Consider the following 21016-nt stretch of genomic DNA (forward strand, 5'->3'; position numbering starts at 1 on the left):
CTCGCTTTGTGCAAAGGGGCATTGTCACACTGAAACAGGAAAGGGCGTTCCCCAAACTTTAAAAAAATGTTTTATTTAACCTTTATTTAATTAGGAAAGTCGGTTAAGAGCAGTCTTATTTACAATGATGGCCTACTGCGGGGACGGGGGCTGGGATTAAAATGTAAATAAAAATATAGGACAAAAGACACAAGACAAGAGAGACACCACAACACTACATAAAGAGAGACCTAAGATGACAACACAGCATGGTAGCAACACAACAACAACATGGTAGCAACACAACAACAGCATGGTAACAACACAGCATGGTAGCAACACAACAACAACATGGTAACAACACAGCATGGTAGCAACACAACAACAGCATGGTAACAACACAGCATGGTAGCAACACAACAACTACATGGTAACAACACAGCATGGTAGCAACACAACAACAACATGGTAGCAACACAACAACAACATGGTAACAACACAGCATGGTAGCAACACAACAACTACATGGTAACAACACAGCATGGTAGCAACACAACAACAACATGGTAACAACACAGCATGGTAGCAACACAACATGGTAGCAACACAGCATGGTAGCAACACAACATGGTAGCAACACAGCATGGTAGCAACACAACAACAACATGGTAGCAACACAACAACAACATGGTAGCAACACAACAACAACATGGTAACAACACAGCATGGTAGCAACACAACAACAACATGGTAACAACACAGCATGGTAGCAACACAACAACAACATGGTAACAACACAGCATGGTAGCAACACAACAACAACATGGTAACAACACAACATGGTAGCAACACAACAACAACATGGTAACAACACAGCATGGTAGCAACACAACAACAACATGGTAACAACACAGCATGGTAGCAACACAACATGGTAGCAACACAGCATGGTAGCAACACAACAACAACATGGTAGCAACACAACAACAACATGGTAACAACACAGCATGGTAGCAACACAACAACTACATGGTAACAACACAGCATGGTAGCAGCACAACATGGTAGCAACACAGCATGGTAGCAACACAACAACAACATGGTAACAACACAGCATGGTAGCAACACAACAACAACATGGTAGCAACACAACATGGTAGCAACACAACAACAACATGGTAGCAACACAACAACAACATGGTAGCATCACAGCATGGTAGCAACACAACAACAACATGGTAGCAACACAGCATGGTAGCAACACAACAACAACATGGTAGCAACACAACAACAACATGGTAACAACACAGCATGGTAGCAACACAACAACTACATGGTAACAACACAGCATGGTAGCAACACAACAACTACATGGTAACAACACAGCATGGTAGCAACACAACAACAACATGGTAGCAACACAACAACTACATGGTAACAACACAGCATGGTAGCAACACAACAACTACATGGTAACAACACAGCATGGTAGCAACACAACAACAACATGGTAGCAACACAACAACAACATGGTAACAACACAGCATGGTAGCAACACAACAACTACATGGTAACAACACAGCATGGTAGCAACACAACAACAACATGGTAGCAACACAACAACTACATGGTAACAACACAGCATGGTAGCAACACAACAACAACATGGTAGCAACACAACAACTACATGGTAACAACACAGCATGGTAGCAACACAACAACTACATGGTAACAACACAGCATGGTAGCAACACAACAACTACATGGTAACAACACAGCATGGTAGCAACACAACAACAACATGGTAACAACACAGCATGGTAGCAACACAACAACTACATGGTAACAACACAGCATGGTAGCAACACAACAACAACATGGTAACAACACAGCATGGTAACAACACAACAACAACATGGTAGCAACACAACATGGTAGCAACACAACAACTACATGGTAACAACACAGCATGGTAGCAACACAACAACTACATGGTAACAACACAGCATGGTCGCAACACAACAACTACATGGTAACAACACAGCATGGTAGCAACACAACAACAACATGATAGCAACACAACATGGTAGCAACACAACATGGTAGCAACACAACATGGTAGCAACACAACAACAACATGGTAACAACACAGCATGGTAGCAACACAACATGACAACATGGTAACAACACAGCATGGTAGCAACACAACATGACAACAACATGGTAACAACACAGCATGGTAGCAACACAACAACAACATGGTAACAACACAGCATGGTAGCAACACAACAACAACATGGTAACAACACAGCATGGTAGCAACACAACAACAACATGGTAACAACACAGCATGGTAGCAACACAACATGGTAACAACACAGCATGGTAGCAACACAACAACAACATGGTAACAACACAGCATGGTAGCAACACAACAACAACATGGTAACAACACAGCATGGTAGCAACACAACAACAACATGGTAACAACACAGCATGGTAGCAACACAACAACAACATGGTAACAACACAGCATGGTAACAACACAACAACAACATGGTAACAACACAGCATGGTAGCAACACAACAACAACATGGTAACAACACAGCATGGTAGCAACACAACAACAACATGGTAGCAACACAACATGGTAGCAACACAACAACAACATGGTAGCAACACAACATGGTAGCAACACAACAACAACATGGTAGCAACACAACATGGTAGCAACACAACAACAACATGGTAGCAACACAACATGGTAGAAGCACAAAACAGGGTACAAAAATTATTGGTCACAGACAACAGCACTAAGGGCAAACAGGTAGACAACACAATACAACTGTCAGTAAGAGTGTCCATGATTGAGTCTTTGAATGAAGCGATGGAGATAAAACTGTCCAGTTTGAGTGTTTGTTGCAGCTCGTTCCAGTTGCTATCTGCAGTGAACTGAAAAGACGAGCGACCCAGGGATGTGTGTGCTTTGGGGACCCTTAACAGAATGTGACTGGCAGAACAGGTGTTGTATGTGGAGGATGAGGGCTGCAGTAGATATCTCAGATAGGGGGGAGTGAGGCCTAAAAGGGTTTTATAAATAAGCATCAACCAGTGGGTCTTGTGACGGGTTTAGAGAGATGACCAGTTTACAGAAGAGTATAGAGTGCAGTGATGTGTCCTATAAGGAGCATTAGTGGCAAATCTGATGGCAGAATGGTAAAGAACATCTAGCCGCTCAAGAGCACCCTTACCTGCCGATCTATAAATGACGTCTCTGTAATCTAGCATGGGTAGGATGGCCATCTGAATCAGGGTTAGTTTGGCAGCTGGGGTGAAAGAGGAACGATAGAGGAAACCAAGTCTAGATTTAACTTTAGCCTGCAGCTTTGATATGTGCTGAGAGAAGGACAGTGTACCGTCTAGCCGTACTCCCAAGTACTTGTGTGAGGTGAATACCTCAAGCTGTAAACCCTCAGAGGTAGTGATCACACCTGTGGGGAGAGGGGCATTCTTCTTACCAAACCACATGACCTTTGTTTTGGAGGTGTTCAGAACAAGGTTAAGGTTAGAGAAAGCTTGTTGGACACTAAGAAAGCTTTGTTGTAGAGTGATTAACCTGTTAGGGCTAGGGGGCAGTATTGACACGGCTGGATAAAAAACATACCCGATTTAATCTGGTTACCACTCCTACCCAGTAACTAGAATATGCATATACTTATTACATATGGATAGAAAACACCCTAAATTTTCTAAAACTGTTTGAATGGTGTCTGTGAGTATAACAGAACTCAAATGGCAGGTCAAAACCTGAGAGATTCCTTTACAGGAAGTGGCCTGTCTGACCATTTCTTGAACTTCTTTTCCATCTCTATCATTTACTAAGGATCTCTGCTCTAACGTGACACTTCCCACGTCTTCCATAGGCGCTCAGAGCCCGGGAAAAAACAGAATGTCGTCATTCCAGCCCCAGGCTGAAACACATTATCGCCTTTCTCAAGTGGCCGATCAAGGGACACTGGGCTTATGCGCGTGACCCCGACCGCCCCGCCTTTGGGATTTTTTTCCTCTGTTTGCCGAAAAGGAGATTCCCTGTCGGAATATTATCGCTTTCTACGAGAAAAATGTCGTAAAAATTGATTTTAAACAGCGGTTGACATGCTTCGAAGTACGGTAATGGAATATTTAGAATTTTATTGTCACGAATTGCGCCATGCGCGCGACACTTCTTTACTATTTCGGATAGTGTCTGGAACGCACGAACAAAACGCCGCTATTCGGATATAACGATGGATTATTTTGGACCAAACCAACATTTGTTATTGAAGTAGCAGTCCTGGGTGTGCATTCTGACGAAGACAACAAAAGGTAATCAAACTTTTATAATAGTAAATATGATTATGGTGAGTGCTAAACTTGCCGGGTGTCTAAATAGCGAGCCCGTGATGCCTGGGCTATGTACTTAGAATATTGCAAAATGTGCTTTCACCAAAAAGCTATTTTAAAATCGGACATATCGAGTGCATAGAGGAGGTCTGTATCTATAATTCTTAAAATAATTGTTATGCTTTTTGTGAACGTTTATCGTGAGTAATTTAGTAAAATGTTAGCGAATTCCCCGGAAGTTTGCGGGGGTATGCTAGTTTTGAACGTCACATGCTAATGTAAAAAGCTGGTTTTTGATATAAATATGAACTTGATTGAACAAAACATGCATGTATTGTATAACATAATGTCCTAGGGTTGTCATCTGATGAAGATCATCAAAGGTGAGTGCTGCATTTAGCTGTCTTCTGGGTTTTGGTGACATTATATGCTGGCTTGAAAAATGGGTGTCTGATTATTTCTGGCTTGGTACTCTGCTGACATAATCTAATGTTTTGCTTTCGTTGTAAAGCCTTTTTGAAATCGGACAGTGTGGTTAGATTAACGAGAGTCTTGTCTTTAAATGGCTGTAAAATAGTCATATGTTTGAGAAATTGAAGTAATAGGATTTTTAAGGTTTTGAAAATCGCGCCACAGGCTGGCAGTGGCTGTTACGTAGGTGGGACGCAAGCGTCCCACCTAGCCCATAGAGGTTAACACATAATCCGGGGAGGGGCCAGCTGAGTATAAGACTGTATCATCTGCATATAAATGGATGAGAGAGCTTCCTACTGCCAGAGCTATGTTGTTGATGTAAATTGAGAAGAGCGTGGGGCCTAGGATCGAGCCCTGGGGTACTCCCTTGGTGACAGGCAGTGGCTGTGACAGCAGATGTTCAGACTTTGTACACTGCACTCTTTGAGAGAGGTAGTTAGCAAACCATCCCAAAGACCCCTCAGAGACACCAATACTCCTTAGCTGGTCCACAAGAATGGAATGTTCTACAGTATCAAAAGCTTTGGCCAAGTCAATAAAAATAGCAGCACAACATTGCTTAGAATCAAGGGCAATGGTGACATCATTGAGGACCTTTAAGGTTGCAGTGACACATCCATAACCTGAGGGGAAACCAGATTGCATACCAGAGAGAATACTATAGACATCAACAAGGTTTTGAGCTCTACACTGCTGTATACTGGAGGGACCAATAGACTATCTATTATACAGCCTAATTGCTGTTGGAATAAAATAGTCCCCATATCTGTTTTAATGTTATTTTGAACATTTCTCTTTCCCCTGGAACAGCTGGTGTGCTCATGCATGCTTCAAATCAAATCCAATCAAATTGTATTCGTCACATTTTATTTTGAAGTCTTTCCCTTCCTTTTGTTTCCTCTCTTCTCTTCAGGCTGGTTATACCAGGCTAGGTTATACCCTGGACATTATATGGGAACACAGTGATCAGGCTGGTTCCACCAGGCTAGGTTATACCCTGGACATTATATGGTGATCAGGCTGGTTATACCAGGCTAGGTTATACCCTGGACATTATATGGTGATCAGGCTGGTTCCACCAGGCTAGGTTATACCCTGGACATTATATGGTGATCAGGCTGGTTCCACCAGGCTAGGTTATACCCTGGACATTATATGGTGATCAGGCTGGTTATACCAGGCTAGGTTATACCCTGGACATTATATGGGAACACAGTGATCAGGCTGGTTATACCAGGCTAGGTTATACCCTGGACATTATATGGGAACATTTTTACATTTTACATTTTAGTCATTTAGCAGACGCTCTTATCCAGAGCGACTTACAGTAGTGAATGCATACATTTCATACAATTTCATACATTTTTTTCTGTGCTGGCCCCCCGTGGGAACACAGTGATCAGGCTGGTTATACCAGGCTAGGTTTTACCCTGGACATTATATAGGAACACAGTGATCAGGCTGGTTCCACCAGGCTAGGTTATACCCTGGACATTATATGTTGAGCAGGCTGGTTCCACCAGGCTAGGTTATACCCTGGACATTATATGGTGATCAGGCTGGTTCCACCAGGCTAGGTTATACCCTGGACATTATATGGTGAACACAGTAATCAGGCTGGTTCCACCAGGCTAGGTTATACCCTGGACATTATATGGTGATCAGGCTGGTTATACCAGGCTAGGTTTTACCCTGGACATTATATGGTGAACACAGTAATCAGGCTGGTTCCACCAGGCTAGGTTATACCCTGGACATTATATGGTGATCAGGCTGGTTCCACCAGGCTAGGTTATACCCTGGACATTATATGGTGATCAGGCTGGTTCCACCAGGCTAGGTTATACCCTGGACATTATATGTTGAGCAGGCTGGTTCCACCAGGCTAGGTTATACCCTGGACATTATATGGTGATCAGGCTGGTTCCACCAGGCTAGGTTATACCCTGGACATTATATGGTGAACACAGTAATCAGGCTGGTTCCACCAGGCTAGGTTATACCCTGGACATTATATGGTGATCAGGCTGGTTATACCAGGCTAGGTTTTACCCTGGACATTATATGGTGAACACAGTAATCAGGCTGGTTCCACCAGGCTAGGTTATACCCTGGACATTATATGGTGATCAGGCTGGTTCCACCAGGCTAGGTTATACCCTGGACATTATATGGTGATCAGGCTGGTTCCACCAGGCTAGGTTTTACCCTGGACATTATATGGTGAACACAGTAATCAGGCTGGTTCCACCAGGCTAGGTTATACCCTGGACATTATATGGTGATTCAGGCTGGTCTCACCAGGCTAGGTTATACCCTGGACATTATATGGTGATCAGGCTGGTTCCACCAGGCTAGGTTTTACCCTGGACATTATATGGTGATCAGGCTGGTTCCACTAGGCTAGGTTTTACCCTGGACATTATATGGTGATCAGGCTGGTTATACCAGGCTAGGTTATACCCTGGACATTATATGGTGAACACAGTAATCAGGCTGGTTCCACCAGGCTAGGTTTTACCCTGGACATTATATGGTGATCAGGCTGGTTATACCAGGCTAGGTTTTACCCTGGACATTATATGGTGAACACAGTAATCAGGCTGGTTCCACCAGGCTAGGTTATACCCTGGACATTATATGGTGATCAGGCTGGTTCCACCAGGCTAGGTTTTACCCTGGACATTATATGGTGATCAGGCTGGTTATACCAGGCTAGGTTATACCCTGGACATTATATGGGAACACAGTGATAAGGCTGGTTCCACCAGGCTAGGTTATACCCTGGACATTATATGTTGATCAGGCTGGTTCCACTAGGCTAGGTTATACCCTGGACATTATATGTTGATCAGGCTGGTTCCACTAGGCTAGGTTTTACCCTGGACATTATATGGTGATCAGGCTGGTTCCACCAGGCTAGGTTATACCCTGGACATTATATGGTGATCAGGCTGGTTCCACCAGGCTAGGTTATACCCTGGACATTATATGGTGATCAGGCTGGTTCCACCAGGCTAGGTTATACCCTGGACATTATATGGTGATCAGGCTGGTTATACCAGGCTAGGTTATACCCTGGACATTATATGGTGATCAGGCTGGTTATACCAGGCTAGGTTATACCCTGGACATTATATGGTGATCAGGCTGGTTCCACCAGGCTAGGTTATACCCTGGACATTATATAGGAACACAGTGATCAGGCTGGTTATACCCTGGACATTTATATGGTGATCAGGCTGGTTCCACCAGGCTAGGTTATACCCTGGACATTATATGCATCTAAAGCTCTATTCACATGGAACTAGTATTACTAGAGAATGTCGGTTATGTAATTATTACTCCAGAATGTCCGTTATTCCCGAGGACAATTCAGACGGGACTAGTTTAGCAGGCTCAGGGCAGGCAGAATGGTAAAAATCGGGAAAGCTAGAAAACAGGAACTAGATTACGACAGGAACAGAGGGAACACCGCTGGTAGGCTTGACGAAACAAAACGAACTGGCAACAGACAGAGAACACAGGTATAAGTACACTGGGGGATAATGGGGAAGATGGGCGACACCTGGAGTGGGTGTGGAGACAAGCACAAAGACATGTGAAACAGATCAGGGTGTGACAGTTATGATGGAAGCCTGGAGGTTTTTTTTTCTAGGCATGAAGATATTTCAACAAGTCCGGGCGACACTGATAACTCGAGCTTGTTTCGCCAAGTTTCTAAACCGTACCAAACTATCTTCGGTACAATGTCGCCGTAATCATTGAATTGAGAATATTTTAGCGATCCGCAGTAAAATGCAACCTTCAGATGTGAGCTAAACACTTGCACCTGAGATGTGTTTTGATTCTATGGATGAAAATGTGAAGTTGTCCTTTCAAACGTTTAGCTCAGTTCTGCTTTGCGATCTATTAACAGCCAGGTTTGCTTGAAAATAGGCTCAATATTTTTTCAATAATTCATTTGGCGATGATCAATTCATAAATGTATAAACTAAAGCATTCACTGTGAAAGTTGATACATGTGGGCCCTTCATAAATAGGCTATGCACTTCCTTTAATTTATCCAATCAGTTATTTCTTTCTTGCTCGAGCAACACCTTTCAGAACTCAAGACATTTCTCTCAAAATGACAGGGATGTCGATTCGCACGGGACTAGTATTATCGGAGGACTTTGGAGTTTGCCCCCAAAAAAACAGTAGGTTATTCTTGCTGGAATTGTTACTCTCCTGCCATGTAAAAATGAACTGTCATGGCAGATTCGGACGGGACTAAAATTACAGAGGTTGTAGTTATGTGCACGACAACAAAACACTTCACCCGACCGCCCTAAGTAAAACTAATCCATCCAAATACGGTTTAAGAAGTAGAAAATAATGAACAAATAATATCAGTTTACATAAATTATGTTTTACAAATTGGGTTATCAAATGTATCAATGTAATGAAGTGGGTTAGCTTCTGTATTTGTACAAATTATGAGCCTGTGAAAGCTGTTGTCACTGACAGGTGAAGGTTGCTGGACAGATATTTGCCAATATGTGTCTGTCTGTTCCATTCATAGGAATTTTCACAGCGAGGGCATGTCTGCCTGTTCCATTCATAGGAATTTTCACAGCGAGGGCATGTCTGCCTGTTCCATTCATAGGAATGCTCACAGCGAGGGCATGTCTGGCTGTTCCATTCATAAAAATGTTCACCGTGAGGTCATGTCTGGCTGTTCCATTCATAGGAATGTTCACCGTGAGGTCATGTCTGGCTGTTCCATTCATAGGAATGTTCACCGTGAGGTCATGTCTGGCTGTTCCATTCATAGGAATGTTCACCGTGAGGTCATGTCTGGCTGTTCCATTCATAGGAATGTTCACCGTGAGGTCATGTCTGGCTGTTCCATTCATAGGAATGTTCACAGCGAGGGCATGTCTGGCTGTTCCATTCATAGGAATGTTCACAGCGAGGGCATGTCTGCATAATGTTGATGAGGTCCCCCTTGCTGGTCTTGTCAATACTGTATGTGTCATGACTTCCTCCGAAGTCAGTCCCTCTCCCTGCTCTGGCGCCGTTCGGCAGTCGACGTCACCGGCCTTCTAGCCATTGCCGATCCACTTTTCATTTTCCTTTCTGTTTTGTCTTTGTTTTACTCACCTGGTTTCAATTCCCCAATTACATGTTCATGATTTAACCTCTGTTTTCCCCATGGTGGTTGTGCGTGTTAATTCGTTGTGAAGTGGTCAGTACTTCTGTTTCCCAGTGGGGATTTTATTGTTGGTTTATTTCGAGTAAAGTTACGTTTTTACTCAGTTCTGTGTCCTGCGCCTGACTTCGTCCGACCCGCTACACCCTGACTCTTTACAGTATGTTCAGCTGCAAACTGGACATCTCCAGAACTACATCAGGCACTCTTATGAGGTGGTGTTGACTGAGAGGGCCTGTGACAGGGAGATATAATAGACAGCCAAGTGGTCAATTTCAATTTTGTTCCAAAGAAAGGACGAAGATTTTTGCTAATGATTCTACTAGTCGTATCTGCTTGGCCTACTAGTTTATCAAGCCGGTTATTTTTTTATACAACTTTTCACATAACACATTACCTGTTGTTGTTGATGAAGCCGTCAGTGTCCTCAGGGCAGTAACTCAGGTCACTATCAGAGGCCTCGTGATGGCGTGTCCGTTACATAGGATGTTGAGGGAGACTGGCAACAACGGAGGTGGTGTCACAGGGGTACTTCTCTCACATGACATACTTCTATTCTGAGGTTTTGCCTGACAAGCTGTGAAAATAGCAAGCGGACAGTGATTTCAATTATTTATAAGGTTGCTAAACCATTGCAATCTGTCACGTCTACAGCAGGAGCGGTAGAGATACTCTCAATGATCGGCTATGAAAAGGCAACTGACATTTACTCTTGAGGTGCTGACTTGTTGGACCCTCGACAACTACTGTGATTATTATTATTTGACCATGCTGGTCATTTATGAACATTTGAACATCTTGGCCATGTTCTGTTATAATCTCCACCCGGCACAGCCAGAAGAGGACTGGCCACCCCTCATAGCCTGGTTCCTCTCTAGGTTTCTTCCTAAGGTTTTGGCCTTTCTAGGGAGTTTTTCCTAGCCACCGTGCTTCTACACCTGCATTACTTGCTGTTTGGGGCTTTAGGCTGGGTTTCCGTACAGCACTTTGAGATGTCAGCTGATGTAAGAAGGGCTTTATAAATACATTTGATTTGATTTGATACTCCTTCTCCCCTGGACTCCATCACTACCCTGATTACTCTCCCATTATCTCCCACACCTGGACTCCATCACAACCCAGATTACTACCCCTTTATCTCCCACACCTGGACTCCATCACTACCCTGATTACTCTCCCTTTATCTCCCACACCTGGACTCCATCACTACCCTGATTACTACCCCTTTATCTCCCACACCTGGACTCCATCACTACCCTGATTACTACCCCTTTATCTCCCACACCTGGACTCCATCACTACCCAGATTACTCTCCCATTATCTCCCACACCTGGACTCCATCACTACCCAGATTACTCTCCCTTTATCTCCCACACCTGGACTCCATCACTACCCAGATTACTCTCCCTTTATCTCCCACACCTGGACTCCATCACTACCCAGATTACTCTCCCTTTATCTCCCACACCTGGACTCCATCACTACCCTGATTACTCTCCCTTTATCTCCCACACCTGGACTCCATCACTACCCTGATTACTCTCCCTTTATCTCCCACACCTGGACTCCATCACTACCCTGATTACTACCCCTTTATCTCCCACACCTGGACTCCATCACTACCCTGATTACTACCCCTTTATCTCCCACACCTGGACTCCATCACTACCCAGATTACTCTCCCTTTATCTCCCACACCTGGACTCCATCACTACCCAGATTACTCTCCCTTTATCTCCCACACCTGGACTCCATCACTACCCAGATTACTCTCCCTTTATCTCCCACACCTGGACTCCATCACTACCCTGATTACTACCCCTTTATCTCCCACACCTGGACTCCATCACTACCCTGATTACTACCCCTTTATCTCCCACACCTGGACTCCATCACTACCCTGATTACTACCCCTTTATCTCCCACACCTGGACTCCATCACTACCCTGATTACTCCCCCTTTATCTCCCACACCTGGACTCCATCACTACCCTGATTACTCTCCCTTTATCTCCCACACCTGGACTCCATCACTACCCTGATTACTCTCCCTTTATCTCCCACACCTGGACTCCATCACTACCCTGATTACTCTCCCTTTATCTCCCACACCTGGACTCCATCACTACCCAGATTACTCTCCCATTATCTCCCACACCTGGACTCCATCACTACCCAGATTACTCTCCCATTATCTCCCACACCTGGACTCCATCACTACCCAGATTACTCTCCCATTATCTCCCACACCTGGACTCCATCACTACCCTGATTACTCTCCCTTTATCTCCCATTCCATAGCATCACTACCCTGATTACTCTCCCATTATCTCCCACTCTATAGTATCACTACCCTGATTACTCTCCCATTATCTCCCATTCCATAGCATCACTACCCTGATTACTCTCCCATTATCTCCCACACCTGGACTCTGTCACTACCCTGATTACTCCCCCTTTATCTCCCACTCTATAGTATCACTACCCTGATTACTCTCCCATTATCTCCCATTCCATAGCATCACTACCCTGATTACTCTCCCATTATCTCCCACACCTGGACTCTGTCACTACCCTGATTACTCCCCCTTTATCTCCCAGTCTATAGCATAACTACCCTGATTACTCTCCCATTATCTCCCACTCTATAGTATCACTACCCTGATTACTCTCCCATTATCTCCCACACCTGGACTCTGTCACTACCCTGATTACTCCCCCTTTATCTCCCAGTCTATAGCATAACTACCCTGATTACTCTCCCATTATCTCCCACTCTATAGTATCACTACCCAGATTACTCTCCCATTATCTCCCACTCTATAGTATCACTACCCTGATTACTCTCCCATTATCTCCCACTCTATAGTATCACTACCCTGATTACTCTCCCAGTATCTCCCACACCTGGACTCCATCACTACCCTGATTACTCCCCCTTTATCTCCCACTCTATAGTATCACTACCCTGATTACTCTCCCATTATCTCCCACTCTATAGTATCACTACCCTGATTACTCTCCCATTATCTCCCACACCTGGACTCCATCACTACCCTGATTACTCCCCCTTTATCTCCCACTCTATAGTATCACTACCCTGATTACTCTCCCATTATCTCCCACTCTATAGTATCACTACCCTGATTACTCTCCCATTATCTCCCATTCCATAGCATCACTACCCTGATTACTCTCCCATTATCTCCCACTCCATAGCATCACTACCCTGATTACTCTCCCATTATCTCCCACTCCATAGTATCACTCCTCAGGCTGTATTGGTTCTGTTTCCTTGTCAGACATCGTTCATTGTTTTTGGATCGTTTGTTTATACTAAAGTCACTAACTGCACCTGCTTCCTGACACCTTGAGTCGACGTTACACTTCCTGGACATGTTATGATACACACCTTTGCTCCTTCTGGTAGGTCCCAGAGTCCGTTTATGACCAGCGGATCAGTTTGGCACACAACTCTGTAGTTTGGCTAACAGAAAAAGTAGGTGTAACGAATATCATCATCCCTCAATTATAAACATAGCTTGAGAAAATAACGTAATCTAGTTTGGAAGCTAATTCTATGCTTTACAGATGTAGACTGTCTGGCTACAGATTGGATTAGATTCAGGCCGGTGACGCAGTTACACCATGCAACCAACTGGGACATGTTACACTATGCAACCAACTGGGACATGTTACACTATGCAACCAACTGGGACATGTTCCACTATGCAACCAACTGGGACATGTTACACTATGCAACCAACTGGGACATGTTACACCATGCAACCAACTGGGACATGTTACACTATGTAACCAACTGGGACATGTTACACTATGTAACCAACTGGGACATGTTACACTATGTAACCAACTGGGACATGTTACACTATGTAACCAACTGGGACATGTTACACTATGCAACCAACTGGGACATGTTACACTATTTAACCAACTGGGACATGTTACACTATGCAACCAACTGGGACATGTTACACTATTCAACCAACTGGGACATGTTACACTATTCAACCAACTGGGACATGTTACACTATGTAACCAACTGGGACATGTTACACTATGCAACCAACTGGGACATGTTACACTATTTAGCCAACTGGGACATGTTACACTATGCAACCAACTGGGACATGTTACACTATGTAACCAACTGGGACATGTTACACTATGTAACCAACTGGGACATGTTACACTATGCAACCCACTGGGACATGTTACACTATGCAACCAACTGGGACATGTTACACTATGTAACCAACTGGGACATGTTACACTATTCAACCAACTGGGACATGTTACACTATGCAACCAACTGGGACATGTTACACTATGCAACCAACTGGGACATGTTACACTATGCAACCAACTGGGACATGTTACACTATGCAACCAACTGGGACATGTTACACTATGCAACCAACTGGGACATGTTACACTATGCAACCAACTGGGACATGTTACACTATGCAACCAACTGGGACATGTTACACTATGTATCCAACTGGGACATGTTACACTATGCAACCAACTGGGACATGTTACACTATGCAACCAACTGGGACATGTTACACTATGCAACCAACTGGGACATGTTACACTATGCAACCAACTGGGACATGTTACACTATGCAACCAACTGGGACATGTTACACTATGCAACCAACTGGGACATGTTACACTATGCAACCAACTGGGACATGTTACACTATGCAACCAACTGGGACATGTTACACTATGTAACCAACTGGGACATGTTACACTATGTAACCAACTGGGACATGTTACACCATGCAACCAACTGGGACATGTTACACTATGTAACCAACTGGGACATGTTACACCATGCAACCAACTGGGACATGTTACACTATGCAACCAACTGGGACATGTTACACTATGCAACCAACTGGGACATGTTACACTATGTAACCAACTGGGACATGTTACACTATGTAACCAACTGGGACATGTTACACCATGCAACCAACTGGGACATGTTACACTATGTAACCAACTGGGACATGTTACACCATGCAACCAACTGGGACATGTTACACTATGCAACCAACTGGGACATGTTACACTATGCAACCAACTGGGACACGTTACACCATGCAACAAACTGGGACATGTTTTGCTACGGCCATGGATTGGATTGGGTTTGTTGCTGCTAGTTAGTACACTGTTGTAGTCAGACATGAGTCAGCTGCTACCACCACAGCTGCATCCAATATTTATTTGTTCCCATGACGAGGGTTGCACCTCGAAGGGTAATGTTTCTCTTCTAGATTACACTAATTTAGAGTGGCATTGGAAATTCAATGACATTGCTAAAGTAGGCAAGTAGTTAGTAGGAACCATATTATGATGTTGTCAAATATTTCTCTAGAGCAGTGGTTCCCAAACTTGTTATAGTCCCGTGCCTCTTCAAAACATTCAACCTCCAGCTGTACCCCCTCTAGCACCAGGGTCAGCACACTCTCAAATGTTTGTTTTTTGCCGTCATTGTAAGCCTGCCACACACACAACACTGTACGATACATTTATTAAACATAAGAATGAGTGTGAGTTTTTGTCACAACCCGGCTCATGGGAAGTGACAAAGAGCTCTTATAGGACCAGGGCACAAATAATAATATTACATTTACATTTACGTCATTTAGCAGACGGTCTTATCCAGAGCGACTTACAGTAGCGAATGCATACATTTCATTAAAAAAAAATATTTCTGTGCTGGCCCCCCGTGGGAATTGAACCCACAACCCTGGCGTTGCAAACACCATGCTCAACCAACTGAGCTAAAATAATCTATCATTTTGCTCTTTATCTAACCATTTTACACATAAAAAATTTACTCACCACAGGTTAATGAGAAGGGTGTGCTTGAAAGGATGCACATAACTCCAATGTTGGGTTGTGTTGGAGAGAGTCTCAGTCTTAAATCATTTTCCACACACAGTCTGTGCCTGTATTTCGTTTTTATGCTAGTGAGGGCCGAGAATCCACTCTCACATAGGTACGTGGTTGCAAAGGACATCAGCGTCTTAACAGCACGATTTGCAGCACGAAGGCCAGAATATGACTGCAGCCCTATCTAGAAATCTGTCAGTGGCATCTGATTAAATGCAATTTTCACAGAACCGCTTGTTGCAATTTCGATGAGGCTCTCTTGTTCAGATATCGGTAAGTGGACTGGAGGCAGGGCATGAAAGGGATAACGAATCCAGTTGTTTGTGTCATCCGTTTCGGGAAAGTACCTGCGTAATTGCGCACCCAACTCACTCAGGTGCTTCGCTATATCACATTTGACATTGGCCGTAAGCTTGAGTTCATTTACACACAAAAAAAAACATACAATGATGGAAAGACCTGTGTGTTGTCCTTGTTAATGCAGACAGAGAAGAGCTCCAACTTCTTATTCATAGCCTCCATTTTGTTCCGCACATTGAATATAGTTGCGGAGAGTCCCTGTAATCCTAGATTCAGATCATTCAGGCGTGGAAAAAACATCACCCAGATAGGCCAGTCGTTTGAGAAGCTCGTCATCATGCAAGCTGTCAGACAAGTGAAAATTACGGTCAGTAAAGAATCCTCTCTCAATTAAAAAAAAAAAACGTGTCAATACTTTGCCCCTTGATAACCAGCACACTTCTGTATGTTGTAAAAACGTTACATGGTCGCTGCCCATATCATTGCGTAATGCAGAAAATACACAAGAGTTCATGGGCCTTGCTTTAACAAAGTTAACCATTTTCACTGTAGTGTCCAAAACGTTTTGTTTTTTTCAAGCTGTCAGGCATTCCCTTGGCAGCAAGAGCCTCTCGGTGGATGCTGCAGTGGACCCAAGTGGCGTCGGGAGCAACTGCTTGCACGCGCGTTACCACCCCGCTATGTCTCCCTGTCATGGCTTTTGCTCCATCAGTACAGATACCAACACATCTTGACCACCAAAGTCCATTTGTCAAAAAGCTGTCCAGTACTATAAAAATATCCTCTCATGTTATCCTGGTTTCCAGTGGTTTGCAGAAAAGGATGTCTTCAATAATTGAACCCCATAAACGTAACGGACATTTTCCAGGAGCTGTGCCAGGCCCACCAAGTCTGTTGACTCATCCAGCTGTAACGCATAGAATTCACTGGCTTGTATGCGAAGCAGTAATTGTTTCAAAACATCTCCTGCCATGTTACTGATGTGCCGTGAAACAGTGTTGATTGATGGAGGCATTGTCTGTATAGTTTTTTGGGCCTTTATCCCCAGCATTGTCCCATCCATATCCGCGACAGCAGGAAGAATTAAGTCCTCCACGATAGTATGGGGCTTGCCTGTTCTAGCCACTCTGTAGCTCACCATATAAGACGCTTCTAGACTCTTCTTATTAATGGTATCTGTTGCTTTTATACACGTCTTACTACTCGAAAGTTGTCTTTATTCTCACTCAAAAAACTCCTGTGGCTTATTTTTCAAATGGTCATGTTTTGTTTTTTAAACGTCTGCGCAAGAGTGAAGGTTCCCCGCGAGAGAGTAACGGTTAAAATGTGATTGGATGTTCATTATTTGACTCGGCTTCCTGTATTTGACATTGTGTTGTTATTTCGCTGAACACTAGATGGTTTCATTTTATTTTTGGCAGTGAAACGAGGCTACTCAGGCGAGAAAAAACCTCACCCAAATGTATAGCCCTGTTGGAAAATATAAATGGACAGTTTGAAAATGTGAAGAATTGTATTTTCATTTTTTTAATAAAAAAAAAAATCTATACTTCCACAGTGAACTGCCATGCTTCCTCAGTTGAACTGCCATACTTCCTCAGTGAACTGCCATGCTTCATCAGTGAACTGCCATGCTTCCTCAGTGAACTGCCATGCTTCCTCAGTGAACTGCCATGCTTCCTCAGTGAACTGCCATGCTTCCTCAGTGCAGGGAGATCATCTAGAGAACGACACGGTGGACAGGCTGGCATTAACGCCACACACACACACACACACACACACACACACACACACACACACACACACACACACACACACACACACACACACACACACACACACACACACACACACACACACACCTTTTAACACCTCGGGCCAGCCAGCGTGAACCTAGCCCATTTCCCAAGCGCGGACATCTCAGTGTGTTTGTGTGTGTCCTGTCTCTTGCTCCGTAGAGACAGAACAGCTGTGTGTGTGTGTGGATGCCAGAAAACATGTCAGTCTATCACACTGGAGCCATGTCAACACATTTCACATTTCACACTTCACCTTCTCCCAGATATCACACCACACATATGTTTACATGAAAGCATGTCATGAGATGCCAGATACCAGACAGTATTTGTATAAGTATCTATATTATAGTGATAAATGTAGCTGTTCCAATTTTTTAAAGGGCGACTGCCCCTAAAAACAAACTAATCCCTTTAAAACAGCATATGTAGCATCAATATGAGTCAGAAACAACATTTGGAATCTCAGTAAAACGACTAAATGAAGGTTGGGTCTGGATTACAATTACGTCAAAAAATTAATGCCCATTAGGGTATGTAAACATATAAAAGTGTCATTGTTTAAAGTGGCTAGTGATACATTTATTACATCAAGATGGCAAGATGCAGTAGATGGTATAGAGTACAGTATATACATATGAGATGAGTAATGTAGAGTATGTAAACATTATATGAAGTGGCATTGTTTAAAGTGGCTAGTGATACATTTATTACATACATTTGTACATTATTAAAGTGGCTGGAGTTGAGTCGGTATGTTGGCAGCAGCCACTCAATGTTAGTGATGGCTGTTTAACCTGTTTGGGATAGGGGGCAGTATTTTCACGGCCGGAAACTAGAATATGCATATAATTAGTAGATTTGGATAGAAAACACCCTAAAGTTTCTAAAACTGTTTGAATGGTGTCTGTGAGTATAACAGAACTCATATGGCAGGCCAAAACCTGAGAAGATTCTATATGGGAAGTGCCCTGTCTGACCATTTCTTGGCCTTCTGTAGCCTCTTTATCGAAAATACAGGATCTCTGCTGTAACGTGACATTTTCTAAGGCTTTCATTGGCTCTCAGAAGGCGCCAGAATGTTGAATGATAACTCTGCAGTCTCTGGGCGAAAAACAGTAGGGGTTTTGGTAGTGGAACTTCTGAGAACAATGACCCTGGCGCGCACGTGCATGTGATGACTCAATTTTCTTATTTCAGTGTTTGAACCGATACAATGTCTCCCGGTTGGAATATTATCGCTATTATACGAGAAAAATCGCATAAAAATTGATTTTAAACAGCGTTTGACATGCTTCGAAGTACGGTAATGGAATATTTCGAAATTCTTTGTCATGATATGCGCCGGCGCGTCACCCTTCGGATGGTGTCTTGAACGCACGAGCAAAACGGAGCTATTTGGATATAACTATGGATTATTTGGAACCAAAACAACATTGGGTGTTGAAGTAGAAGTCCTGGGAGTGCATTCTGACGAAGAACAGCAAAGGTAATAACATTTTTCTTATAGTAAATCTGAGTTTGGTGAGTGCCAAACTTGGTGGGTGTCAAAATAGTTAGCCGTGATGGCCGGGCTATCTACTCAGAATATTGCAAAATGTGCTTTCACCGAAAAGCTATTTTAAAATCGGACACCGCGATTGCATAAAGGAGTTCTGTATCTAAAATTCTTAAAATAATTGTTATGTTTTTTGTCAACGTTTATCGTGAGTAATTTAGTAAATTCACCGGAAGTTTTCGGTGGGTATGCTAGTTCTGAACAAAACATGCTAATGTAAAAAGCTGTTTTTTGATATAAATATGAACTTGATTGAACAAAACATGCATGTATTGTATAACATAATGTCCTAGGAGTGTCATCTGATGAAGATCATCAACGGTTAGTGCTGCATTTAGCTGTGGTTTTGGTTTTTGTGACATTTAAATGCTAGCTTGAAAAATGGGTGTGTGATTATTTCTGGCTGGGTACTCTCCTGACATAATCTAATGTTTTGCTTTCGTTGTAAAGCCTTTTTGAAATCGGACAATGTGGTTAGATGAAGGAGAGTATTGTCTTTAAAATGGTGTAAAATAGTCATATGTTTGAAAAATTGAAGTTTTTGCATTTTTGAGGTATTTGTAATTCGCACCACTCTATACCATTGGATATTGGTGAGGCGTTCCGCTAGCGGAACATCTGTCCCTAATTAACAGTCTGATGGCCTTGAGATAGAAGCTGTTTTTCAGTCTCTCGGTCCCTGCTTTGCACCTGTACTGACCTCGCCTTCTGCTGATGAGGGTCCATGTTACTCTGCTGGTTCCTATAAGGATGTTGATGAGGGTCCATGTTACTCTGCTGGTTCCTATAAGGATGTTGATGAGGGTCCATGTTACTCTGCTGGTTCCTATAAGGATGTTGATGAGGGTCCATGTTACTCTGCTGGTTCCTATAAGGATGTTGATGAGGGTCCATGTTACTCTGTTGGTTCCTATAAAGAAAGAAAAGCATTGTAAGTTTGAATTTTGTGAAGTTAGCTTGGGAGAGGTGGACAAATTATTGTTATCGTTCAGTAATGACAAACCACCTGGCATTGACAACTTAGATCGAAAGCTACTGAGGATGGTAGCTGACTCTATGGCCACTCCTATCTGTCATATCTTTAACCTGAGTCTAGAGGAAGGTGTTTGTCCTCACGTCTGGAGGGAAACCAAAGTCATTCCGCTTCCCAAGACAGGTAAAACGGCCTTTACTGGTTCCAACAGCAGACCTATCAGCTTGCTGCCAACTCTTAGAAAACTGTTGGAAAAAATTGTGTTTGATCAAATACAATGCCATTTTTCTGTCAACAAATTGACAATAAACTTTCAGCATGCTTAAGGAGAAGGGCCCTCAACATGCATTGCATTGACACAAATGACTGATGATTGGTTGAAAGACATGGATAATAAGAAGATTGTGGGAGCTGTACTGTTAGATT

At 43.3% G+C, this 21016-nt stretch overlaps 1 protein-coding gene across 1 annotated transcript in view; it reads right to left on the reverse strand.

Annotated features, from left to right (window-relative positions):
- The window catches only part of LOC123725116 (extensin-like), a 33551-nt gene extending 13040 nt beyond the window's left edge, over positions 1 to 20511 (reverse strand). Inside the window, exon 1 of the mRNA XM_045688909.1 lies at positions 20318 to 20511. Within this exon, the coding sequence (XP_045544865.1) occupies positions 20318 to 20511 (194 nt within the window). The remainder of the gene's footprint in view (positions 1 to 20317) is intronic.
- Positions 20512 to 21016: the final 505 nt, after the last annotated feature.

This window comes from Salmo salar, chromosome ssa11 (genome assembly GCF_905237065.1).
Source record: "Salmo salar chromosome ssa11, Ssal_v3.1, whole genome shotgun sequence".
NCBI classification, from domain to species: domain Eukaryota; kingdom Metazoa; phylum Chordata; class Actinopteri; order Salmoniformes; family Salmonidae; genus Salmo; species Salmo salar.